General features: G+C 36.0%; 2 protein-coding genes across 2 annotated transcripts; both read left to right on the forward strand.

Annotated features, from left to right (window-relative positions):
* The first annotated feature begins 5,733 nt into the window (after positions 1–5,733).
* LOC140332723 (olfactory receptor 6F1-like) lies at positions 5,734–6,666 on the forward strand. Its single transcript, XM_072413917.1, has one exon. It carries the CDS (start codon positions 5,734–5,736, stop codon positions 6,664–6,666), a length of 933 nt encoding a protein of 310 aa, XP_072270018.1.
* Positions 6,667–18,599: 11,933 nt separating this feature from the next.
* Positions 18,600–19,547, forward strand: LOC140332724 (olfactory receptor 6N1-like). Its single transcript, XM_072413919.1, has one exon. The coding sequence runs from the start codon at positions 18,600–18,602 to the stop codon at positions 19,545–19,547; it is 948 nt and encodes a 315-aa protein (XP_072270020.1).
* The last annotated feature ends 2,264 nt before the right edge of the window (positions 19,548–21,811 follow it).

Here is a 21,811-nt window from a genome sequence, read left to right on the forward strand (position 1 = left end):
CCAATACAAAATAAGAATTTGAATTTGCAAGTTATTTACTTTTATTTTATTTTTTTTTTATTTTTTGTATTGGATTGGATACGCAAGTTTGTATTCAATCCAATACAAAATATTAATTTGAATTTCCAAGTTATTTACTTTTATTTTATTTTTTTTTATTTTTTGTATTGGATTAGATACGCAAGTTTGTATCCAATCAAATACAAAATATAAATTTGAATTTCCAAGTTATTTACTTTTATTTTATTTTTTTTTTATTTTTTGTATTGGATTGGATACAGGAGTTTGTATTCAATCCAATACAAAATGAATGAATGAGTTTCTATTTGAATTTCCCGCACACGCGCCGACGTCATCATGCACGCACAAGAAGCCGGCCGGCTGTTTTTTTCCTCCGCCGGCCAGCTTCTTGTTTCAGAGATCATCCGGCGCTGGAACGAGAACGACGCTGGATGATCAGCGGGAGCAGGTAAGAAACCAGCCGGCATCTTGTGTTCCGCCGGCCGGCCAGCGGAGCACAAGATGCTGGCCGGCTCCTTACCTGGTCCCGCTGGTATACGAGAAGGCACCCGACGCTGGAAACGGAGACCGACGGACGACGATTGACGGAGGACGACGCTGGAACACGAACCCGATGCTGGATGAGCACAGGGGGACCGAGATTTTCCCTACATTAAAATCCCCACTTACCTGGGTAAGTGGGGATTTTAATGTACGGAAAATCTCGGGCTTAACGAAAAGAGCAACTTTTTTGAGCCCGCACGAAGGTCGGGCTTAACGGCAAGGAGGTTAAAACATGGGGAAATTTGCTACATATATTCTACAGTGTGTGCAATTGATATATAGGACCTGATTTATTAAAGCTCGCCAAGGCTGTAGAAGACACACTTTCATCAGTAAAGCTGGGTGATCCAGCAAACTCTAAAATGGATTTCTTGAAAGTCATTTGCTATTTGCTAGCAAATGTTTTGAATCCTGGACCATATCCATTACACCTTTGCTTGATCACCCGGTTTCACTATATATACTTTCTTTTCCAGCCTCGGAGAGCTTTAATAAATCAGGCCCATAGAGATATTTCCCAAACTGTGCAGAGCTTGATCACTAACATTTTACTTGTAAATTAATATCAATTCATATAATAAAATTTATTTGTGAGACCTTTTTCCTTTTTTTTGTATAACTCCACTTCCTTAGGACACTTAGCTCTTCAAATTGTGAACTGGTGTGTGCCTTTGTAAACCGAGATATGATGCTATGGATAACACTGTAAACCACTAGTAAACATTTCTATATGTGGGACAATGATCACACCACAAAAATTACTCATGCCCTCAACTAACCTCCACCTTTGTCCTGTCCCAGATCCTACACTCATTAATCTTGGAATATTCCAAGGTATGATAGTCAGTGCAACAAAAAAATTAGAGATATAAAAACAGCAAACTTGAGATTTTTCTCAACAATAAGTTCAAAGCACCCAATTACCATTTTTGTCAAGCCTCATTTTTGGTACTCTGTTTAACTTTTTAACTATTAGGACAGGAGGTTTATGTGTTGTACATATTGTATATATTGTTTACACAATTTATATTCTGACTGCTGTGCTTTATTCTGTTATTTTTGAGATTGTTGGTAAAAAAAAAAGCTTAAAGTATGCAATTTTCAGTAAGTAAATATTCCATGTTTTGCCAGTGTGTCCTGCTTAGGTAAAAAAAAACAATAAGATTTGCTTTTTTTACCTTTACCTTGTACAGTAAACATTTTTAGAAAATTTGGATTTAATATTATTATATCTATTTAGTAGATAGAATAATATATTTATATTTAGGGTTTAGGGGATAGATAACAAATTCCACTTTGTGGAGTCCCATGGACAATTTATTAATGAACCTGTTGGCTCTATTCTGAATTTATTACACCCCTTAAACTACATCATGATTATATTAAAGTAGAACTAAAGTTAACAAACAAAATGAAAAAAATGGGACAGGGCAGGTCTTTTTTTGCATGGATAAATACGGTATATTATTTTTAATTATTAGATTAAATTCTAATCTACTAATAAACACATAATACACACATATTTCTCATGATTCTGTGTAGTACATTACTTTTACATTTAACATGTATACACTGTAAACCAATAAACCAGTGTTTTGTAAGTGTTTCTAAGGGGCATGCCCAATGGGCTAGCAGTACTTCATAGTTTTGTTGATAGTAAAGTACCCATGCAGAATTTGAAAGTCAGTTGTAGCAAAAAAATAAATACATACATAAGTAAAAAATAATAATAATAAAATAAACTTTTATGCACTATTAAAATAAATTTAACTCAATGTGATCCTGGACACCCTCGATTCTGACAGACAAAGCATACAGCACTGCAGAGTGATAAATTGAATTCCTTTTAGTATGGTACAGTCCAGACAGGATAAGTGTTTCAAAGAAATTTGTATGAAATAATTGTAATAAATTCCATAATCCTTTTTGTACTTTCAACCTAATTGTACATGCAAAAAACAGATTAACTAGATACATGATGAAATGCTAGCTTAAGAAGTTCTTGCTGTAAGGTAATTAAAATCACAGCAATTATTTCCAGGTACACACAGTCATTGTTTTCCCATTGTTGCCTATAACATTTGCCAGTTTTTCTCATATTTTCACTATTAACATGTTCACACACACATTGTGATATTTTAAGAATTTCATCATCAGGTCAAAATAAGACTGGCAACAGAGGTATGCCTTATAAGAGACCAGCCACCAGTGAATCCTTGAATAAAACAAAACCTTTTGGGTCTGGTTTCAGAATTCCCTCCAAACTTAGGGGGAGCAGGAGGGCACTGGATCCCATACTAAGCACACCACAAATGGACAAACAGATAGACAGAGGTCCTGTTTTACAAATTAGAAAAAACAGATTCTTCCTAGCCAAGCTTCAAACCGTCAAGCATTTTGCATGTATCACAGGAATCAGAGGAAACTATAGCTAAAAATGTGAAGGAGCAGTGTGATCATGTACAACATTTATTCAATCTGCAAGGGAGGAGAAGAGCATTGGTATTGGCAAAATTGTTATTCACTCACATAGTTCTGCAACTGTTTCTGCTGGTGGTACTAGTGATGGTGCTGCTCGTGGTGGTATTGGTGGTGACAGTTGTGGTATCGTATTACAAAACAGGTCCAGGAAAACAGCAGGTAGACAGAAATAACTTGTTGGCATATTTTTGGCATACCCTGGGTTGGGTTTAGGCAGCAATGTTGTTGTACTGCACGAGGCATGTGAACTTTGTGAGTAAGGATGGGGACAGTGTTGGGGATAAAAAAGAAGGTACTGCACAGAAACATGTATTGGAAAGTTCAAAAAGTTTGCAGGTCTCTGCCTTGAAGCTACAGATACCTCTGACTCTTGCACAGCCCTGGGGGCTTTAAATCGTGGGGTTTAGTTTATTAAGTGCCCTCTGTATTGGCATTGTTTATTCTCCGTTCTGATTTTTTTCAACATCTTTCCCCAGCCAGCACTTAAAGACGCATCATCTGCTTATCTTGGAAAAACATTGGGCCCCTCAAATCCCACCTCATTCCTCTCATCCTCCAATAATTTTTCTAAAAATCAAATGTGGGAACTGGTATTTCTGATGCTTCTTCTGCTGCTTCTGCTGTTGTTGCCCATGAGTGCCACTTATTATTAGGGCAGGAAATTTGTTCTATAAATGCCAACTGAATGCTCCCCTGAGCAAGCTATTAATGGTACACTTACTGATTAAACCTTGGTGAAAGACAATTTGGGTGAGAGAAGTCTTACTATGGGCAAGTTGCTTTCCAAACTGTGCACTGGCTATCCCCCTGCTACCGCTTAATTATCAATATTGTCACTAAAAATGGGACCAATAGTGTGGCTCTGCTGAACTTGGGTAAATTCACTTATGTTGCTGGCGCTAAATCTGGTGGTGAACAAATTCCTGAAAAACTACTGTGGCTTTCAAGATGTTTAGGTCAGAAAGGTCTGTGCCCCACTTCAGCAGTGCCTATGCGGCAAAAAATAATTCTCTTGTGGCCTTTCAGGAACAAAACAGTTTCACATTCCATAAAATAATATGTAACACCCCTACCCACAATTGTTCAATCTTTCTGAAAGGAACAAAATCTGATATTATGAACATACAGTATACTGTGCAACCACCTGAGGAAAGCCTTTTCCTCTAAGGTGCCTTTTCACATCAGCAGACATCTTTCCCCACTGCATTGGTCCTCAGCCACTTCCAAATTTAGCAGCAGCACCACCAGCAGCATCATCGGGCAGTATAGGGCCTATTACAGCTTCTTGGATAGGATGGCCAATATTTCCAGCCATGGAGGCAGCATTTGGGTAGGGAGGTTAGATTACTTATGTATGGACTCCATGGATCATTGGGCCAAGAATGTGGATAGTTGGCCACCGTTGCTGACGTATGCTATCAAGGTGCTTTTCCAGAAGTTTTCAGCAAGGCAGAAGAAATTTTTGCTCCAGAACAGGCTATACTGTTCGGTACAATGTGGAGCAATTGCTGTCCATTAAACTGAACCAATGCTTGAATAGTGACCTGTTTGAGCTTCCTCCTCTTGATGGCATTGATAAATTGCAACAATACCACCAGCAACCATTCCAGCAGTACCACCACAACCACCAACACAATTAATGGTGTATTGATAAAAAAAATGGATTCAAACTAGCCAAGGTTTCTAAAATTAGTTAACATTACAATATGAGGAACATTTTATTATCAACAATGGGAAAAAAACTATTGTAATGTAAAGAAATCACTTTCAAAAGTGATGGATTCACACTGGCTATTGCTGTCAAATGTTTCTAAAATAGGTCGAAGGAATCTTTCCTAATAACCCCCCTTACAAACATAAGTATTTGAAACTTTATAGCAAAAAAACTAAATTCTAATCATCTGAATTTATGACTTCGAATTTTTGATCAGGATCATTAGACATTGGAAATTTATACTCCCGAGTACCTCTAGTGCCTAAAAGTACATAGATTTCTTTCAGTCACAAAATTTACTATGGAGATGTTCTATATGACAAGTAAGACTATGAGGGGATCATTTTGTGACTTCCCGCCCCATAACCACTATAAGATTCAGTGCAAGTAATATGACTAAAATGTAGTAGATATTTGGCCAAGGTTTACAGAGGCCAGTTTCTAATCAAGTGTCATTAGAGGCGAAAGGGTTGACTTTCCAACTATAAGAAGGCATTCATATGAATTGTCCCATATTATGCTTTTACTGAGAAAAGAGTAATTCAACACAATTTATTACATTTTGTTTGGAATGGCACATCTTGTTTATTAATGATACAGTAACATGTATCATTTCAATGTTCATGTAACAATGCATGATTTTTTTTTAAGTATATATGTTTCTAAATTGTTGTCTTGTTTTACATAAATGGATTTCCGTATTCATATCAAGTGGCAGGAAAAGATTACATTAACCTGTGTTTTCATTTGACCCGGGGAACATTTAGAGTGAAACAGGAACTCACCATAAGCAATGTATGATATAAAAGTATAATTTCTCCAGTATTTCTAGATCATCAACCTTTATCCACACAGTTAAGTATGCTATTTCAGAATACTATTGTATCATTGTCTAAAAATATATAGATCTAAAAAGATTTTACCACAAATTAAATAACATCAAGAACATCTAAACTGTGGTTTTTTAGTATAAAATGGTAGACACAAATGAAACTTTAGTTACTGAATTTATTCTTTTAGGATTTTCTGGTACTAAAAACATAAAACTACTTTTGTTTGGTATATTTTTCTTTATTTATATTATCACTGTCACTGGAAATATTGTAATTGTTACCATTGTTTATGTTGACCTACATTTGCATACACCTATGTATTTTTATTTAGGTAACTTGTCATTTTTGGAAATTTTGTACACAACGAATATTATTCCTAGGATGTTATTTAACATCATCACAGAAAATCATATTGTGTCTTTTTTAGAATGCATTGCCCAGTTGTATTTTTTTGGTTCTCTAGGTTCAACTGAATGCTTTCTTTTGGGAGTGATGGCCTATGACAGATATGTAGCCATTTGTAAACCCCTACATTATGCAACAATAATAAGTACTAAAACAAGTGTGCTAATGGCACTTTGCTCATGGTGTGCAGGATTTATCGCTACATTTGGAGCAATTATATTAGTCTCTCAGTTGCATTTTTGTGGACCTAATACAATTAAGCATTTTTTCTGCGATCTTCATCCAGTCTTGGAATTATCTTGCAAAAATGCAAATACAATGAACACAGTAGCTTGGACATTAGCTTCTACAATTCTTCTGGGATCCTGCCTACTCACTCTTGCATCTTATATTCGGATCATGCTGACCATAATGCGAATCCCATCTAAAGATCGACAGAAGGCCTTCTCAACATGTACAGCACATCTTACTGTTGTTGTAATTTTTTACGGTGCTATGATTTCCATGTATGTCAGTCCAAAGTCTCCAAGCAATGTGGACTTTAATAAGTTTTCATCCCTTCTTTATACAGTAGTAACCCCATTTTTGAATCCCTTTATCTATTCTTTAAGAAACCAAGAAGTTAAGCAGGCCATTATAAAAGCAGTAATAAGACTGTGCATACATTAAATATAATATAGAAAAATAAATCACATTATACAAGCTTTATTATTTTGATGTAAGTCATGGATATTTTATATCTGTAGCTTTCAATAAAATAATAACTTGTGAACTTAAATGTTTGTCTGTTTTCCCAGTTTTAGTGTTACAACACTGTTTCCGTCTTTCCGTCGTTAATTTTAAGTGTTTTATTTGCAATTTATTTGGATGGTTTCAAACTATCACTGCCTTTTGAAAACTAAAGATATAGACATATAACATATATTAATATTTATTATTATTATTATTATTACACAGTATTTATATAGCGCCATCATATTACGCAGCGCTGTACACAGTCCATAGACGTGTCACTAACTGTCCCTCAAACGAGCTCACAATCCAATGTATTACCCCTTTGCAGCTGAATTTTGTTATCCAATAATTGAAATCTGATGTGGCTTGGGTTTAAAGTAGAACCTTACTGTAAACCTAATATCAACTTAAATTTATTTCACTACCTTGCATATATTCTTATACTACTTATTTAAAAAAAGTAGTGGTGGTCTCTGTGAATGATTGATTTAAAACAATTGATGGTAATGTTCTGTTTTCTTAATCATCTGCTCGCGTTTAGCATAGAAAAGCAACAGCACACAGATGAGGTCATCCTCATGTTTCCTAAACTTCTTTCAAGTTAGCAAGCTTTTTATATGGTTACTGAATTACCTTTACCTAAGCCATTTTATTCTCTTAAGATCAGTTTATTAAAATATGCTTTCTATCGGGCTCCCCGCGTAAAAAATGCAAAACTGGTTTTGTTTAATGTCTTAATATACAGCTGTATTTTGGATGGAGTTGGTCTTTAACAACACACACTAAAAGAGAAGAGACAAGTAATATTTTTTTTTAAATTGCATTACCTTTGATATGCTTTTGTATTTCATAGCTACAAACATGAATATTTAAAACAAATTTAATATAATATTCTGAGATAGGAACTACTTATTATTTAATAAATAAATATTATTATTTATTAAAAAGGACCTTAACTTAGAGCTTAATAATCAACTGCTGTTAACTGCTGTTTTGCTACTTTTTTATTTTTTTTTAAAATAATTATTGACCAGTGAAATGCAAAAGTAGATATGCACATTTAGAGATAAAATATGTGGTATTCTTTCATAACACTATACCACTGTATTCTTAACATCGTAATAGCTTTAGCTACATGTTAGAACTGTGTTTGTGTCATCATTAATATGGATTATAATAATTTATGGTTCACTGGTTTGTACATCTGAGAAATGCACTGTATTAACTTGCAAATGTAGACCTGAACATTCAATAAAAAATACAAAATGTTCTTACACAACTCTATATCACGGAACAATAAAAACAATAACTTAAGGCACATTCTATGTATGTATGTGTTATCATTAAATGTGGATTATAATTATTTTTGCTTCATTGATTTCAGAAGTTATTATTTGTAAATATCTGAGACATGTACTATTTTAACTGACAGGTGGGATTCTTTTGTATTTTAGGAGAAAGTTAGCTTAAGAGTCCACTGGCCCCTTTCCACTTAAATATGTGGTTTGCTATAGTGGTATTTAAGGTTGGGGGTCATATAAAATATAAGTAAACTTTTTTTTAGACTGCGAATCTAGGCACCTAATATGTATACATTATTTGTTCTCTCTGATTCTTGTACAGTGAAGACAAGGGAAAACTAGTATGATGGAGGTAAAAAAATTTGTCTTTTTGAAGAAGCAACACAATTTTCCACATGCTGTAAAAGTAAATAAATGATGCTGAGCAAAACCACATAGATACATACGTCTTAGGACACCTACATATATGACAATGGCTTGGTCTACTTATGGTTTTAGTATGGTAAAGGCATTTTAGTTGAACTAAAATTTCGAATAATGTTAAACTGTATATTATTCTGGAATTTTTTGATACTATAAACTTCTAAAATGACTATCAACTATGTTACAATATAGGTAATACATGGTTATGTGGGTAATATAAAGGTAATATAAGGTTATGATATACGGTAGGTAATATTGTTAAAACAAAAATAAATAAATAAATAAATAAAACAAAATAATTTATCATATTTTAGCCGGTACCCCCTTCCATTGTTAGCCCAAACCATGTGCTGCAGGTCTCCTAGGAACCATGAATTCTCAGATACAATTTATTTTATGATTTTAATAAAAGATATTAAACAATTAGGCTGCTGTGAACACATGATAATATTCCCAGCAGATGAGGCCCTCAAACCCTATCATGTATATATAAGAAATAAACAAATTATGTTGCCGTGTTGCATTAGAATTAATGCTTCCCGTTGCACAACTAACGTGAGTAATGGCTTAAAATGATTTGATGTGTGTTCTTCTAATATTTAATATAAATAAGGGTTTAAAAACATATGATTTATGCAGTTACAACAATTTGATTCCAACTTCTAACACTGCCACACTAGGGTGGATATACTTTTTATGATTGTCCATTTTACTTTATACAAAATACCTTTTTTAATGTCTAGTTAAACATTTTAAAATAGGCAAATAATACATACAATAATCTAGTTTATGATAAAACTGCATAACTGATTAACCAAAGTACATTAAAATTAACAAACTGAAACTGATTACCAGTTATGTATGAAGTCCCCACTACTCACTTTTATTCAGATTTAAATTTCTTTCCTTCCTAAGCTCATAGATCCAGTGTTAGGACCCAGAATAAAGCTTTTCTGAGAGTTTTATTGTTCAAAAGTGCTTATAATTTGCCATTGTCCCCATTTCCATGCCATAATCAGTTTATTTTTGCATTGTTGGGCTTCATTAAAAATCAATTCTACCGAGGGCACTATTTGCTCCCCATTATATATTTAACTTGTACCTGGAAATCAGAACAAGACTTTTTCCTTGAAGTACTTGCCTGTATACCTGGACCATGTTATGTCATGACACATGTACAATATTATTATCTTTATTCTCTGGATGGGGTCACAAGGTTTTTTAAAGAAATCTATAGCAATCATTAGCTGGAACAATTTGAATTTAAAATTCTTGATTATGCTTGATCTAAGTAACTACTCTTTGACATTACAATCTGTAAATATTGTGAGTGGAAGTAGCTTTCTCAAATATCCTTCCCAAACACTGAATGCAAAGATTACCATGTGAACAATATCTAATTAGGAAGACTTGTTCTGTGGATGGTAAATATAAGAGAAAGTCCATTTAAGTCTAAGATAAAGTCAGTTAAAGAAATATAAAAGAAATTCAAAGGAAAGGACAATGGGATGAAAGAAGAATAAATGAGGGTGTTCACAACAGTAAAAGAGGCTGACTAATATACTACAAAAGCACTATTTTTTTTTAAAGAGGGAAAATTAGAAATTAGTATAAAAACAAGAAAATAGGATTTGCTACAAAGTTTGGTCCATTCCCTTGCACAAAAAGTATTGTGTGTCAATACTTAAGACAGGATACTCCTGCAATTTTTCCTACAGGAAATTGTGTAACATCCAACCTTTTGCAAACTGTAAAACTCAACATATTTTTTGGTTTTTAACATGTGGATGCAGTATTTATTTTATGAGCAAAACAAAGGAGAATGTTTAGGGATAGGTAGCTGATCAAGTACAGAAAACAATGACTTTTTAACACATTACATTGTTATTTGAACAGTGTCTGAAGATAATTGAACAGATGACATATACAATTCACATGCTGTATTCATTCTTATATTCTAAAATAATGCTACAATTATCACAATTTCAAATCCATGAAATTAGAACTAGGTGTTCAGGATTAGGTTCCAATGCTTAGAACTTTTGGGCATGTGTTGGAGGAACCTCTCTAACATTTCGTCATGTCAAGATTAAAAGAGCTTTTTAAAGCTCCGAAAGAAGGTTGCGAATGAGCATAGCAAGGCATTCTAAAAGTTTGCCAAATTATATGAACTCAATCTTTCAATTTAAGTAAATTACCTTTGAAATGTCATATTTTAAATGAAAGCTAATATATTTAGACTAAAAAAAAACCTTATATTACAGTAGAACCTTGATTATCTGGCACCCACAAGGTATGGCAGATTCTGGATAAGTGTAGTTTCCGGTTAACTGAGGATACTCTGAGGTTTCTCAGCTATTCAGCACTACACTTGAAAGGGGAGACTTGTCCCCATTCACCTCTAGTGCTGAATGGCTGAGAAAAGCCATTCAGCACTAGCTGAAGCATGGGGCGGAGCAATCAGCGGAGATCTGCTCTCCTGACACCTCCACTCACCTGATTGCTCCCGCAGCCCTAGCAAAGCTGTAGTATGTGTTCTTGAATGCAGAACACATGCCACAGCTCCGCTGGGGCTGCAGAAGCAATCAAGAAAGCGGAGCTGTCGGGTGCCTGGTATTTGAGTTTTGCGGGTTATCTGAGTTCCAGATAACCGGGTTTCTACTATATATTGTGGGATCAGTAGGTAACTTTTGTAACAGTTGTCAATGTGCATGCTTGTACAATTAGACATAGATTGCACTAATTTAAACTAAGAGGAGTGAAAGGACAAAATATGTGTTAAAACATTTGTATTAAATAGGAATGTAAGACCATCTGTTCAAAAATTACAGTTGAAGCAGACATTGATCTTTTAACTAAAACATTATCAATGGCAAATTCACCAAGTAATGAATCAGAAAGCAGAAATGAAGGGTTATGGAGTAGCCTAATTGGAGCCCTGATTTAAATCCCAATAAAATGTTGTAGAACATGGAAAATGGGTAGTTCATGGAAGAACCTACAAACATATTGTAACTAAAAGAATTGAATCAAGGATTAGTCAAAAATGTCAGATCCAGGCGATAACAGCTTAAAGGGGCCAATGGTGTGTTTACTTTTTTCCACAGTACACTATTACATTACATTGATAATGATTTTATTACATAGATTGTATTGATATGTATGCAGTATAAATAAAGGAATCTAATACTTGCCTGTTGAGGCCTTGCACGGAGAGTCTGCCACTGAACATGTACTAAAGCAAAAATTTAAAATAAAAAATCAGTATTACAGGAAATATGTTTATGGCAACTTAATGGAAATTCATTAAAATCAATTTCAATAATTGGAGGATGCAGTGAAGCTGTACATGGAGGTATTTGTTATTACTGTTATTATTACAAATGTGGAGTTGCCCTAAATTTCTACAAGACCCTTAATGGGCACTGCCACTGGCAATGCAATAAAAGCACCATTTTTGTCAATGCATCACATGGAATTCCCTAATTTATTTCTATTGCACAAAAAAATTGTCATTTAACAATGGGAGTGTAAAGGATTAAGATTGTCAGTCATTGGATGATGACGATTGATCTTGTATAAAGATACATGATAATGCATCATGATACTGTAAGGCCCTGGTCATCACGAACCCCGCCAGACACTAGTCCCCCAATCTAACACCGCAGTCTTCACCTATTTCAAGCCCCTGCTCAGCCTTGGGAGACTGGTTGTGTCTCTCAGCACTCGGTTGCCCCCACTCGGTTACTGTGCAAGGGATTGTGCCTGGCAAGGGAATGGGCTGGCAGCAAGTGAGGAGCCCACAGATAAAGCAGTGCCAAGATTCCAACAGAGACAAGTCCAGAATACAGAGCAGAGGTCATACACAGAATATCCATCCACCAAACGAAGTACACAAGGACAAAACACAAGCAGTGACTGGGTCACAGGAAAAAGGTCAGTCCAGGCAGCATACAAACGGTAGGTCAGGAACAGGCAAGGTCAGCAACAGTAATTCAGATGAAAACACACTTCAGCACAGATTGACTGAGGTGACTGAGCAGAGAGGCTTTAAAGTTTAAACAGCTAATGCAGGACTAAGTCAGTAGCTGATCAGCCTCTAGAATCCCCTTCAGCTGTGTGCAGCCTAACAATGGATGCTGGGGATGCCAAAAAACCTCAGGTTGCACAACTAAAGGGAAGCAGTGACTGCTGCTATCTTAGTTCTCCTGGCTGATGCAAATTACATTGCTGGACAGAACAAACAGTGTTTATTACTGCGATGGTGGACAGCACGGAGTCGCCGAACAGATTTCGTAACAGATACATTATCTCATTTACTTGAGTGTCACTCCCCCCAGCAGCGTTTATAATAATTACAGTCATATTGTATGTGGCAAGGGGCCTGGATTCCAAATAAAATTACACAAATACACTACAAAGCTGCAGCAATACAAATACTCCTGGCCCTATCCGGGCCCTTTAATCCCTTTTCAAGGGAAAATTGAGTTACATGATACAAAAGATCCTCTGAATTTGGCATGGCATATTTCCCTTTTCTACTTTGACTAGTGTAGAACAACAATTATATACTTTATATGCTTTACATTGTATACATTATATGCTTTACAGTTATTTTTAGCACTGGCTGTCAGTCTTACTGAGGGGTTCTTAGGAACAAAAGGGGGGGGGGGGCGATGTGACCCACTGTAAAAGGCTTAGATAAAGTGTTACTATCTTATAACAGTTTTGAGGTTGTACTGAGGCCATGGAATTGCTGCCAATTGAAATGCCACTTGGACATGAACTGAGGTATTAAAATAAAAGTAGTGATTTGTGGGACTATAAAGAGGCTCACAAGGAACCATTCATTCATGCAGGGAGAATAGGGGTATGTGCACTGGGCTGTTAAAAGAAAATCAGTTTCTGCAAGACATTATTGCAGGCTGTTATAAGAACAAATGTCCTAATAACACCGAAAACATTATCATAACATCATAAGTATTTATATGTTGGACTTTTGTATGTGCCTAGAAGTAGTTAATCTAAAGCAGAGGTCCCCAACTCCCCAACCATCTGTCCGGGGCCCACTCCTCTGACAGGTAGGCCATGGCTTTGGCCGGTGCACCCACCAGCGGGGTCAGGAAAAGGTCAGGAGGCACACCAGCCAGAGCCACGGACCTTGTCCTTCGGAGACATTGCAGGCTCAGGGAGGTAGGCCGGATGAGTCTCTGAGCCTGCGATGGGTTCTGGCAGCATGATGTCACTCTGGGGGGAAGTCTCACGGCTTCCCGTGCATGCTTGGTCCGGACTCCATGTATTTAGTGGTCCACAACCTGCAAAAGGTTGAGGACCACTGATCTAGAGATACAGATAAACAAACAGATAAACCAAAGTAGTGCTGAAGTTGTATGGACACACCGGGTTTACTAAAGTGGGGCATGCAATATTGTTTACTTGTGTATAAACATCCAATAAATTACAAGATTCTTTTTTATCACCTTGTACATGTTGTTTTACTTTTCTCAAATCGTATAACTTTACAATTTTGTATTATTAATATGATATGGCAGCAATACTCATGTAGCATTTTTATTGATTTTGTTTTAGAATAAGAAACCTAAGATGAACAATGGATCAAGCGTTTCAGAATTTATTCTTGTTGGGCTGTCCAATCCTCCTGAATTTCAGATCCTCCTTTTTTTAGTCATTCTTGTAATGTACGTAATAACTATAGGTGGTAATGTTCTTATTCTCTATATTACAAACTTTGATTCTGCCCTCAACACACCAATGTATTTCTTCCTTGGCAATTTATCCTTCTTAGATGTACTATGCACCACAACTGCAGTTCCCAAAATGTTGTTCAATTTAATTTCCCAGAAAAAAACAATATCATTTAATGGTTGTATAATACAGATGTTTGTTTTTACTGTTGGCATGGATACTGAATTTCTGTTGCTAACATTTATGTCCTTTGATCGCTATCTTGCTATATGCAATCCATTGAGGTATAAAAGTATTATGAGCAAAAAGGCTTGCATTTGTATGTCATTATTTGTCTGGGCATTTGGATTTTCAAGTTCCACTTTTCATTCATCAAGCACTTTGTGGTTGTCCTTTTGTGGTCCCAAAGAAATCAATCATTTTTTCTGTGAAGTTCCACAGGTTCTAGCGCTGTCCTGCACAGATACAACCTTAAATAAACAAGTTCTCATTGCTACAGATCTTGTATTAGGACTTATTTGTATTATTCTTATTGTTATATCATATATGTGCATAGTTGTTGCTATATTAAATATACGGTCCACAGAAGGAAAAAAGAAAGCATTCTCTACCTGTGCTTCTCACCTTGCTGTTGTGCTATTGTTTTACGGAACATTAATTTTTGCATACTTTAAACCATCAGATGATTCCTCGGACATGGACAAAGAAATTTCTGTGTTCTACACAATTGTCATACCAATGTTGAACCCTATTTTGTACAGCTTAAGAAATAAGGAGGTGAAAGCATCTGTTGAAAAGATGATTTTAAGAAAAATATTGCTGAGAACTAAATTCAACTCTGTATTCTCTAACTAGAAAATATGAAATAAAGTGCTATCTTGTTGTTAATTTATGCAAATGTCTCTCTTGTTATAAGTCTACTCATCCTAATTAACTTATTTTTCAATATTTGGGCACTATTACTGGAAATCAAAAAAAAAATATACAAACATTTTTGTCTGAAAAAAAAGCTCTGGGAATACCAGATATTCCATAGACTTTTTAATCTTACTTCTTTGGTTTGTTTAGTTTTTTACATTTTTAATATACATAGGTTAAGACATAGCAATGTTAATATTTTACCTTCCTGGGCTGTTCATTTCTGTCAGGTTTTATATATCTAAAAGCGGTACATTTTTCATAAAAATTTATTTTACAGTATAATATAATAGTATGAGTATAATAAAGTTTAAAACACAAAATCTGTCAAAATAATAAATTAAATACATTTAAATATATATATATTTTTTTTAATTTTTAAATTAAAAAAATTATAATAATAATATACTCATACTATTATATTATACTGTAAAATAAATGTTCGTGAAAGACAATGTACTGATTTTACACATAAAAATCCACTATATGGCATTCAATACAGTTTTTTTGTATTTGAATGCAATACAAATTGATTTGAATTTCCAGCCATGCCCTGGACAGAACGTTCGTACACACCGGCGTCACCGGGAGGTGACTTATTGGGTGCAGAGAACATCGGCCAGAGGAAGGATGAAGATGCAAAGGACAACCAACGACGCCAGCAGATCAAGTAGGTCGCGATTTACTATTGCTTTCCAAAGAATTAGCTACCCCGAGTGTGACTTGGGGTTACTGCTTCCACCTTCTTTTTTCTACCCTACCCTACCCTAGTCACGCTCAGGGTTACCACTGGGGGGGTTAATAAATACAAAGAAAAAAAAGGATGAGCACCAAGACAACACATAATTAATGGCTTTTCAACACATGATACCAGTTTTACCATGCATGCCATTTCGCTTACTAAAGGTTTTCCACATGCTTTATTGAGCTAACATTTGAGCATGATTAATGATGTGTGGCACGTAACTAGAAAAGAATAAAGAGAGGCAGGAGACTGCAGTTGCAACTTCAAACTTGGTTTCCAAAAGTAGGGAAGAGGGCTAAAGGGTCAAGGATAGGAATAAAAAGGGATGTATAAAATGTATCCAACATCTGTGTTGGGAGATCAAGGAGTTAGTTGTCTGCCCTCCACTCAGCAAATCGCATAATCTCCTGCTTTCTGTTAGATGTATAATTCTCAGCATTCTCAGCATCCCCAGCACATTCACTGAGACTGTGCACAGCTAAAGGAAATTTTGGCTGCAATCCTGCCCTGCCATTGGCTGCTATGACTTTATAGCCACTCTGCTCACAGTCACCAGTTGTCTGTTGTGGTATTAGGATTTCCTGGCCTCCTGCTGCTGGTTTGTTTATCTGTTTGATTTACTTTTGCTGACTTTGCCTGTTTTCTCAATCTAAGATTGTATGCTGTCTCGACTGACCTTTGCTTTGTCTTTACTCTCGGATAACAAGTTTGGTTGCCTGATAACCTGTGTATGACCTCTGGCACTTTTCATGGACTTACCTTTACTAAACCAATTTCGCCCTGCTTTATCTGTGGGTCACTTGGCTACTGACCCTGGTCTGTCTGACTTCTTTGTGCGCAGAAGTCCTGCGGCAACCATGTGCTGGGATGGAATGGGAGCTTGCTATAGATGAATGTGACATTAAATAGTATCTCAGTTATTTACTCCAACTCTTCTGTTGTGTGCAAGGTAACGAAGCATTATCAGCCCCTCTGCAAGTTTTAATGGTACCTGCCAGGGGTGACTCTTCTCCCCCCCAATATTATATGCAATTGTCATGGAATTCGCAACATTTCTGATATCAAGGGTTTCTCTATCAAAGGTCGCCAACACAAACTCTCCCTAATTGCAGATGACCTCCTTTTTTACACAACCTCCCCACTTACTACTATCCCCTTGAAAAGTTTAGGACCTGCAGCAATTTCAAAGTTAACCTGAGAAAGTCATAACTTCTTAATATTTCCCTTTCCTCCTTGCATTTTACTAAACTGGCCTAGGATGTCCAGTCCTATATTTTGCAGTTTTTTATCTGGGAATGTTACTACCATTCCATCCTGCAAAATAATTTGTCCCTAATTATCCACCTATGCTCCGGAATATTAAACAAACTCTACTTAGCTAAAAACATTTACCTATTCCTTGGCCCGCTATAATCAATGCGTTGAAAATGGACATACTTCCCAAGCTTCTTTACTTTTTTCGGGCTATCCGAACTGCTTTGCCTCCAAATTTCCACTGTTCACTCCAATGTCTTTTCAGTCATTTTTTTTGGAACCACAAGTTTCAATGCATAGCATACTCCACTTTAACTAGCAATATGTCTCAAGGGGGTTCCAGCCTTCCAGTTCCAGCTTTGTATTATTATGCTCCAGTATTAGTCAGAACGATTGATTGGTTTTCTAATAGTCATCTAAAGAGTTGGATCTCCAATTTGGGATGATAACCCTGCCTTCCCTCTAGCAGTCCAGCTTGCTGTCCTGGAATTCCACTGACAATTTCCACCTAAGTAAGATCCTATTTGGGAGGCAAACTACCCCACTATCAAACACATCCAACACATGTTATTTTTGCACTATATTCCATGCTTCTGGAAAAGTCTCATGTTAGCTCTCTGGTATATGTGCTCTACTGGGAAGGGGAAATAGGCAATATGCCTCCAGACACTGACTGGAGAAAACCTTTTTTCTAACACACAAGGTGTTTGTTCAAAGCACAAGAGAAAAACTTTAAAATCTGCTCTCAATGGTATTGCTGTCCTGTCAATATTCATAGGTTCTCATTATCCACATCTGACAAATGTTGGTGGTGTCAAACCCATAAAGGAACAATGTTACATATTTGTTTGGATAGTCCAGCCATTCATTGACTTTGGGACTCCATTCTGACACTTGGTGTATCACTTAGAATTCACATTTCTATTTTTCCTGGTTACCACTGTCAACTGGAGAGAAAGTAATTAAAAGTTCTGAGAAATCCATAATTCAATAGTTGCCAAACAGGAAAAGGAGATGGGTGGGGTTTTAAAATGGGAACTTCTGTTCTGGTGACAGCTGTCTGATTTCACTGCCTTAAACACATTGTCAATGGAACAAAAAAGTTGGTTTAATTGCTGATATCACTAATTGTGTGACAATCCTCATGCACCAGAACACTTACAGCTGCTAGGGTAAGGAAGCTTTTGATCCATGTAACTAACTTTTTTTGATTGCATACATTGACTAATTAAAATAGATTAATGTTTTTCTAAATTTGTAATAATACTGATAATATATTCTTATTACGGCCTTACTGTGTGTCTCCCCTAAGACAGCAATTATCATGTGATGAAGGCTGCAAGTCCATAAAATGAATCATTTCCTCTTAGCAGCTGTACAGCAGTTTTACCTCCTCCAACACAAATTGTTATTATTGTTACATTTTTTTGAATACATTTTTTCACTTTTTCAAGATCAACCAACTTTCGCTTAATAAGTCAAACATTTCTGAAGCCCTTCTACTTTCTACAGTGTAAGAAATGCATTTATTTAATGAATCAAGAGTAACCGAGTTTTTGCTTGTTGGATTTTCAGTCATCCATAAACTCAAAATATTTACTTTTCTTTTATTTCTCATTATATACCTAGCAACAATATTAGGAAATGTTGTTATCATTGCATTGGTATGGACACACCCTCAGTTAAAAACACCAATGTATTTTTTCCTGTGCAATTTATCTTTCCTGGAAATCTGGTATATATCAGTCACACTTCCAAAGATTTTGGAGAACCTTCTTTTCCCAGCACAAAGAATAACCGCTATCGGTTGTATAGCCCAATGTTACTTCTTTTTCTTGCTGGGAGGTATTGAAAATTACTTTCTTGCAGTCATGGCATTTGACAGATACCTTGCGATCTGTAATCCATTAAGATATTCAACAATCATGAACCCTGTGTTTTGTTGTGAGTTAGCTGTAGGATGTTGGTTATGCAGTATGTTAGGCTCGGTTTTGCCTCTTTATTGGTTATGTAATTTATCATTTTGTGGCCCAAATAAAATTGATCATTTTTTCTGTGATGTGGTTCCCTTACTGAACAGTTCCTGCACAGATACTTCTATCTTAAAGACCTATTTCTTCATTATTGTTTGGATAATTGTTTTTGGTTGCTTGCTCTTTACAATTCTATCATATGTGCAGATTATATTGACTGTTTCACATATAGCAACTGTCTCTGGAAAGACTAAAGCCTTTTCTACATGTGTGTCCCATCTTGTGGTAGTAATTACATATTATGGGTCAGTTATATTGAATTATGTTAGATCACCTGAAGGGCAGACATTTGAATTTGACAAGATTGTATCAGTGCTGTATGCAGTGGTAACCCCACTGCTCAATCCAATAATTTATAGCTTGAGAAACAAGGAAGTAAGAAATGCATTAGGTTCCTTAAAAAAACATTTAATTTGGAAAAAAAGGCAGCAGTGATGCACCCTAAAATGGTACATTTTACTGGTACACCAGTGATCGCCAACCTTTTTGGACCCACGGACCAATAAATTTACCAGATCCTGACCGCGCATGGGCGGGGAGCCGTGTGTCACTCAAAGGGCAAGAAACTTCCCCCATAGTGACGTCTTGATGCCATAACCCACCCAGAGACATAACCCACCTACCGTCCTGAGCCTTCGATCAGTACGGGGGACATGGTCCACGGCTCTGGCCAGGGTGCCTCCCCAACGGGGACTTTTTCTTGACCCCACTCGGGGGCGCACCGGTCAGAGCACAAGACCACCAAAATCTTCTCACTGACCACCAGTGGTCCGCAGACCACCAGTTTGCGACCGCTGTTATACACCATGCCCTAGATTAAGCTAGCCAGTTAAGTGCTTAAATTTTTGAAAACTGTAGCTTTCTTTCCTCAGATCTTTCATTACCTAACAAACAATTCTTTACTCATTTAAGGAAAAATGCAGATATGCATGATAAGATGTTTTTTTATTATAAATATATTCTATCCTATCCTATATAATATGTTTTTTAAAGGCAAAAACATGACTTTATGATATTCCTAAACAGTATATACATTTGTAAAATAATAAAACATCCATACTTTTAATGGATTTTGTACTGGGATTGTGGCACCCAATGACAATGCAGCAGAATAGGAGTTTATTAATGTTACATTAGAGGTATTACATAAGTTAGGTTAGTGAAATAATAGTTTAACCTCCCTGGTGGTATATTTATTTTAGTATTTTTAAATGTCAAAGCGGTACATTTGACATTTAAAAATATTTCCTATTTTAAATTTCCTGCCAGTCCCGCCCCCCAGCCTACCCCAGCCGCATGCACACAGGTCCCATTCTCGCCCATCATCTGCATCCCCTGGCCTCGCATCTCCAAAGTTCACACGCCGGGAATGCGAGGCCAGAGGAAGCAGATGCCGAGCATCACCAAGGGGACGCGGATGTCGGCCAGGCATCGTCAAGGGGACACAGATGCTGGGCTGGCATCACTGGAGGACGCTGCAGGCTCATGGGGACCTTTTTGTAATGAAATTTAACCCCCGAGCCACACTCAGGATTACTGCCAGGGAGGATAAAGGGTTGGTGAAATTCTGGAAAGGTGATTTAGGATGAAGTTTGCAGTATTAAATGGTTTCTGAAAGGGGTTAAGAGATATTTGGATATTTTAACCAGAGTTGAAGTTCCAGCAGTAGAAAAATATGTGAACCATTTTAAAAGTTTGTTTTTCTGTTTGAAAAACATTGTTTAAATTAGTAACTTTTTTAAACTGTGAAACATGGTTTATTGCATTTATGAATGTATGCATTGATAATTCATTCACTTGTGAATGTATTTTACAGATACTCATGTTACATCACATCACATACTATTTAATATCAAGCTATATATATAATAATTTGTACTTTATAATCTCATCACACAATAGTATAAATGGTCAAAAAAATGTTCCAAGGCAATTTGGATCTGCTCTGATTTTCAATCTAGTTTTGCTTTTTTATGTTAGAATACATGTATCAACGAACATATTGTGATTTCAGTTGTGTGCTTATCTAAAAAAGATTTAAAAGTATGTACATACATATGCATTTTTATTTTTGCTATTTTAACTGGATTGGTTTGTGGGGGATATTAATCATTTTTTACCCTTTATTAGTGTTAGCTTCATCTGTTGCTGCAATGTTTCTGTGCCTTTTTTAAAATATCAGTCTCTATTGGTTAGCATCTCTTCAACCTGTTTCTTACAAAGCATTTGTAATCATTCCTAATAAATGTGTTGTCATTTTATTTTTGATTTATCTTTGATTTTGTTAATGTTATCCAAGAATTTGAACAAATTTATGCATAGGTTCCACTCAAAACTGGTACTTAACCCCCTTATTGCCTTCATGTCCAATTCTAGTAGTGTTATTGTCATATATTGGTATTTGAATGTATTATGTATGTATGTATTCCATTTATGAATCATTTTTCATGTTTTATTTTTGTTTGTCTCAGATATTTCCTCAATAAGCTGTGGTTTTCCTTCACTCCTCTGTTCGTTTGTAATAGTGTTATAGGTTTTTTCTTATTGTACTGTGCCTTGTAGTGTTTTGTGCTGGCTGATCTTAGCCCTATGTCCTTATTGTGTGCCTAATCACACTTATAGAGGTCCTTACAAGTAAGGTCAAGGACTCTTAGAAATAGCCAGATGTTATGTTTTGCTCCACTTAATTTTGGTCAGAA

This window comes from Pyxicephalus adspersus, chromosome 6 (genome assembly GCF_032062135.1).
Source record: "Pyxicephalus adspersus chromosome 6, UCB_Pads_2.0, whole genome shotgun sequence".
In the NCBI taxonomy this organism is placed as follows: domain Eukaryota; kingdom Metazoa; phylum Chordata; class Amphibia; order Anura; family Pyxicephalidae; genus Pyxicephalus; species Pyxicephalus adspersus.

Excerpts from the sequence above, each read along its gene's own strand:
- LOC140332723 (XM_072413917.1), top strand. The coding sequence starts at position 5,734 with ATGGTAGACACAAATGAAACTTTAGTTACTGAATTTATTCTTTTAGGA.
- LOC140332724 (XM_072413919.1), top strand. The coding sequence starts at position 18,600 with ATGCATTTATTTAATGAATCAAGAGTAACCGAGTTTTTGCTTGTTGGA.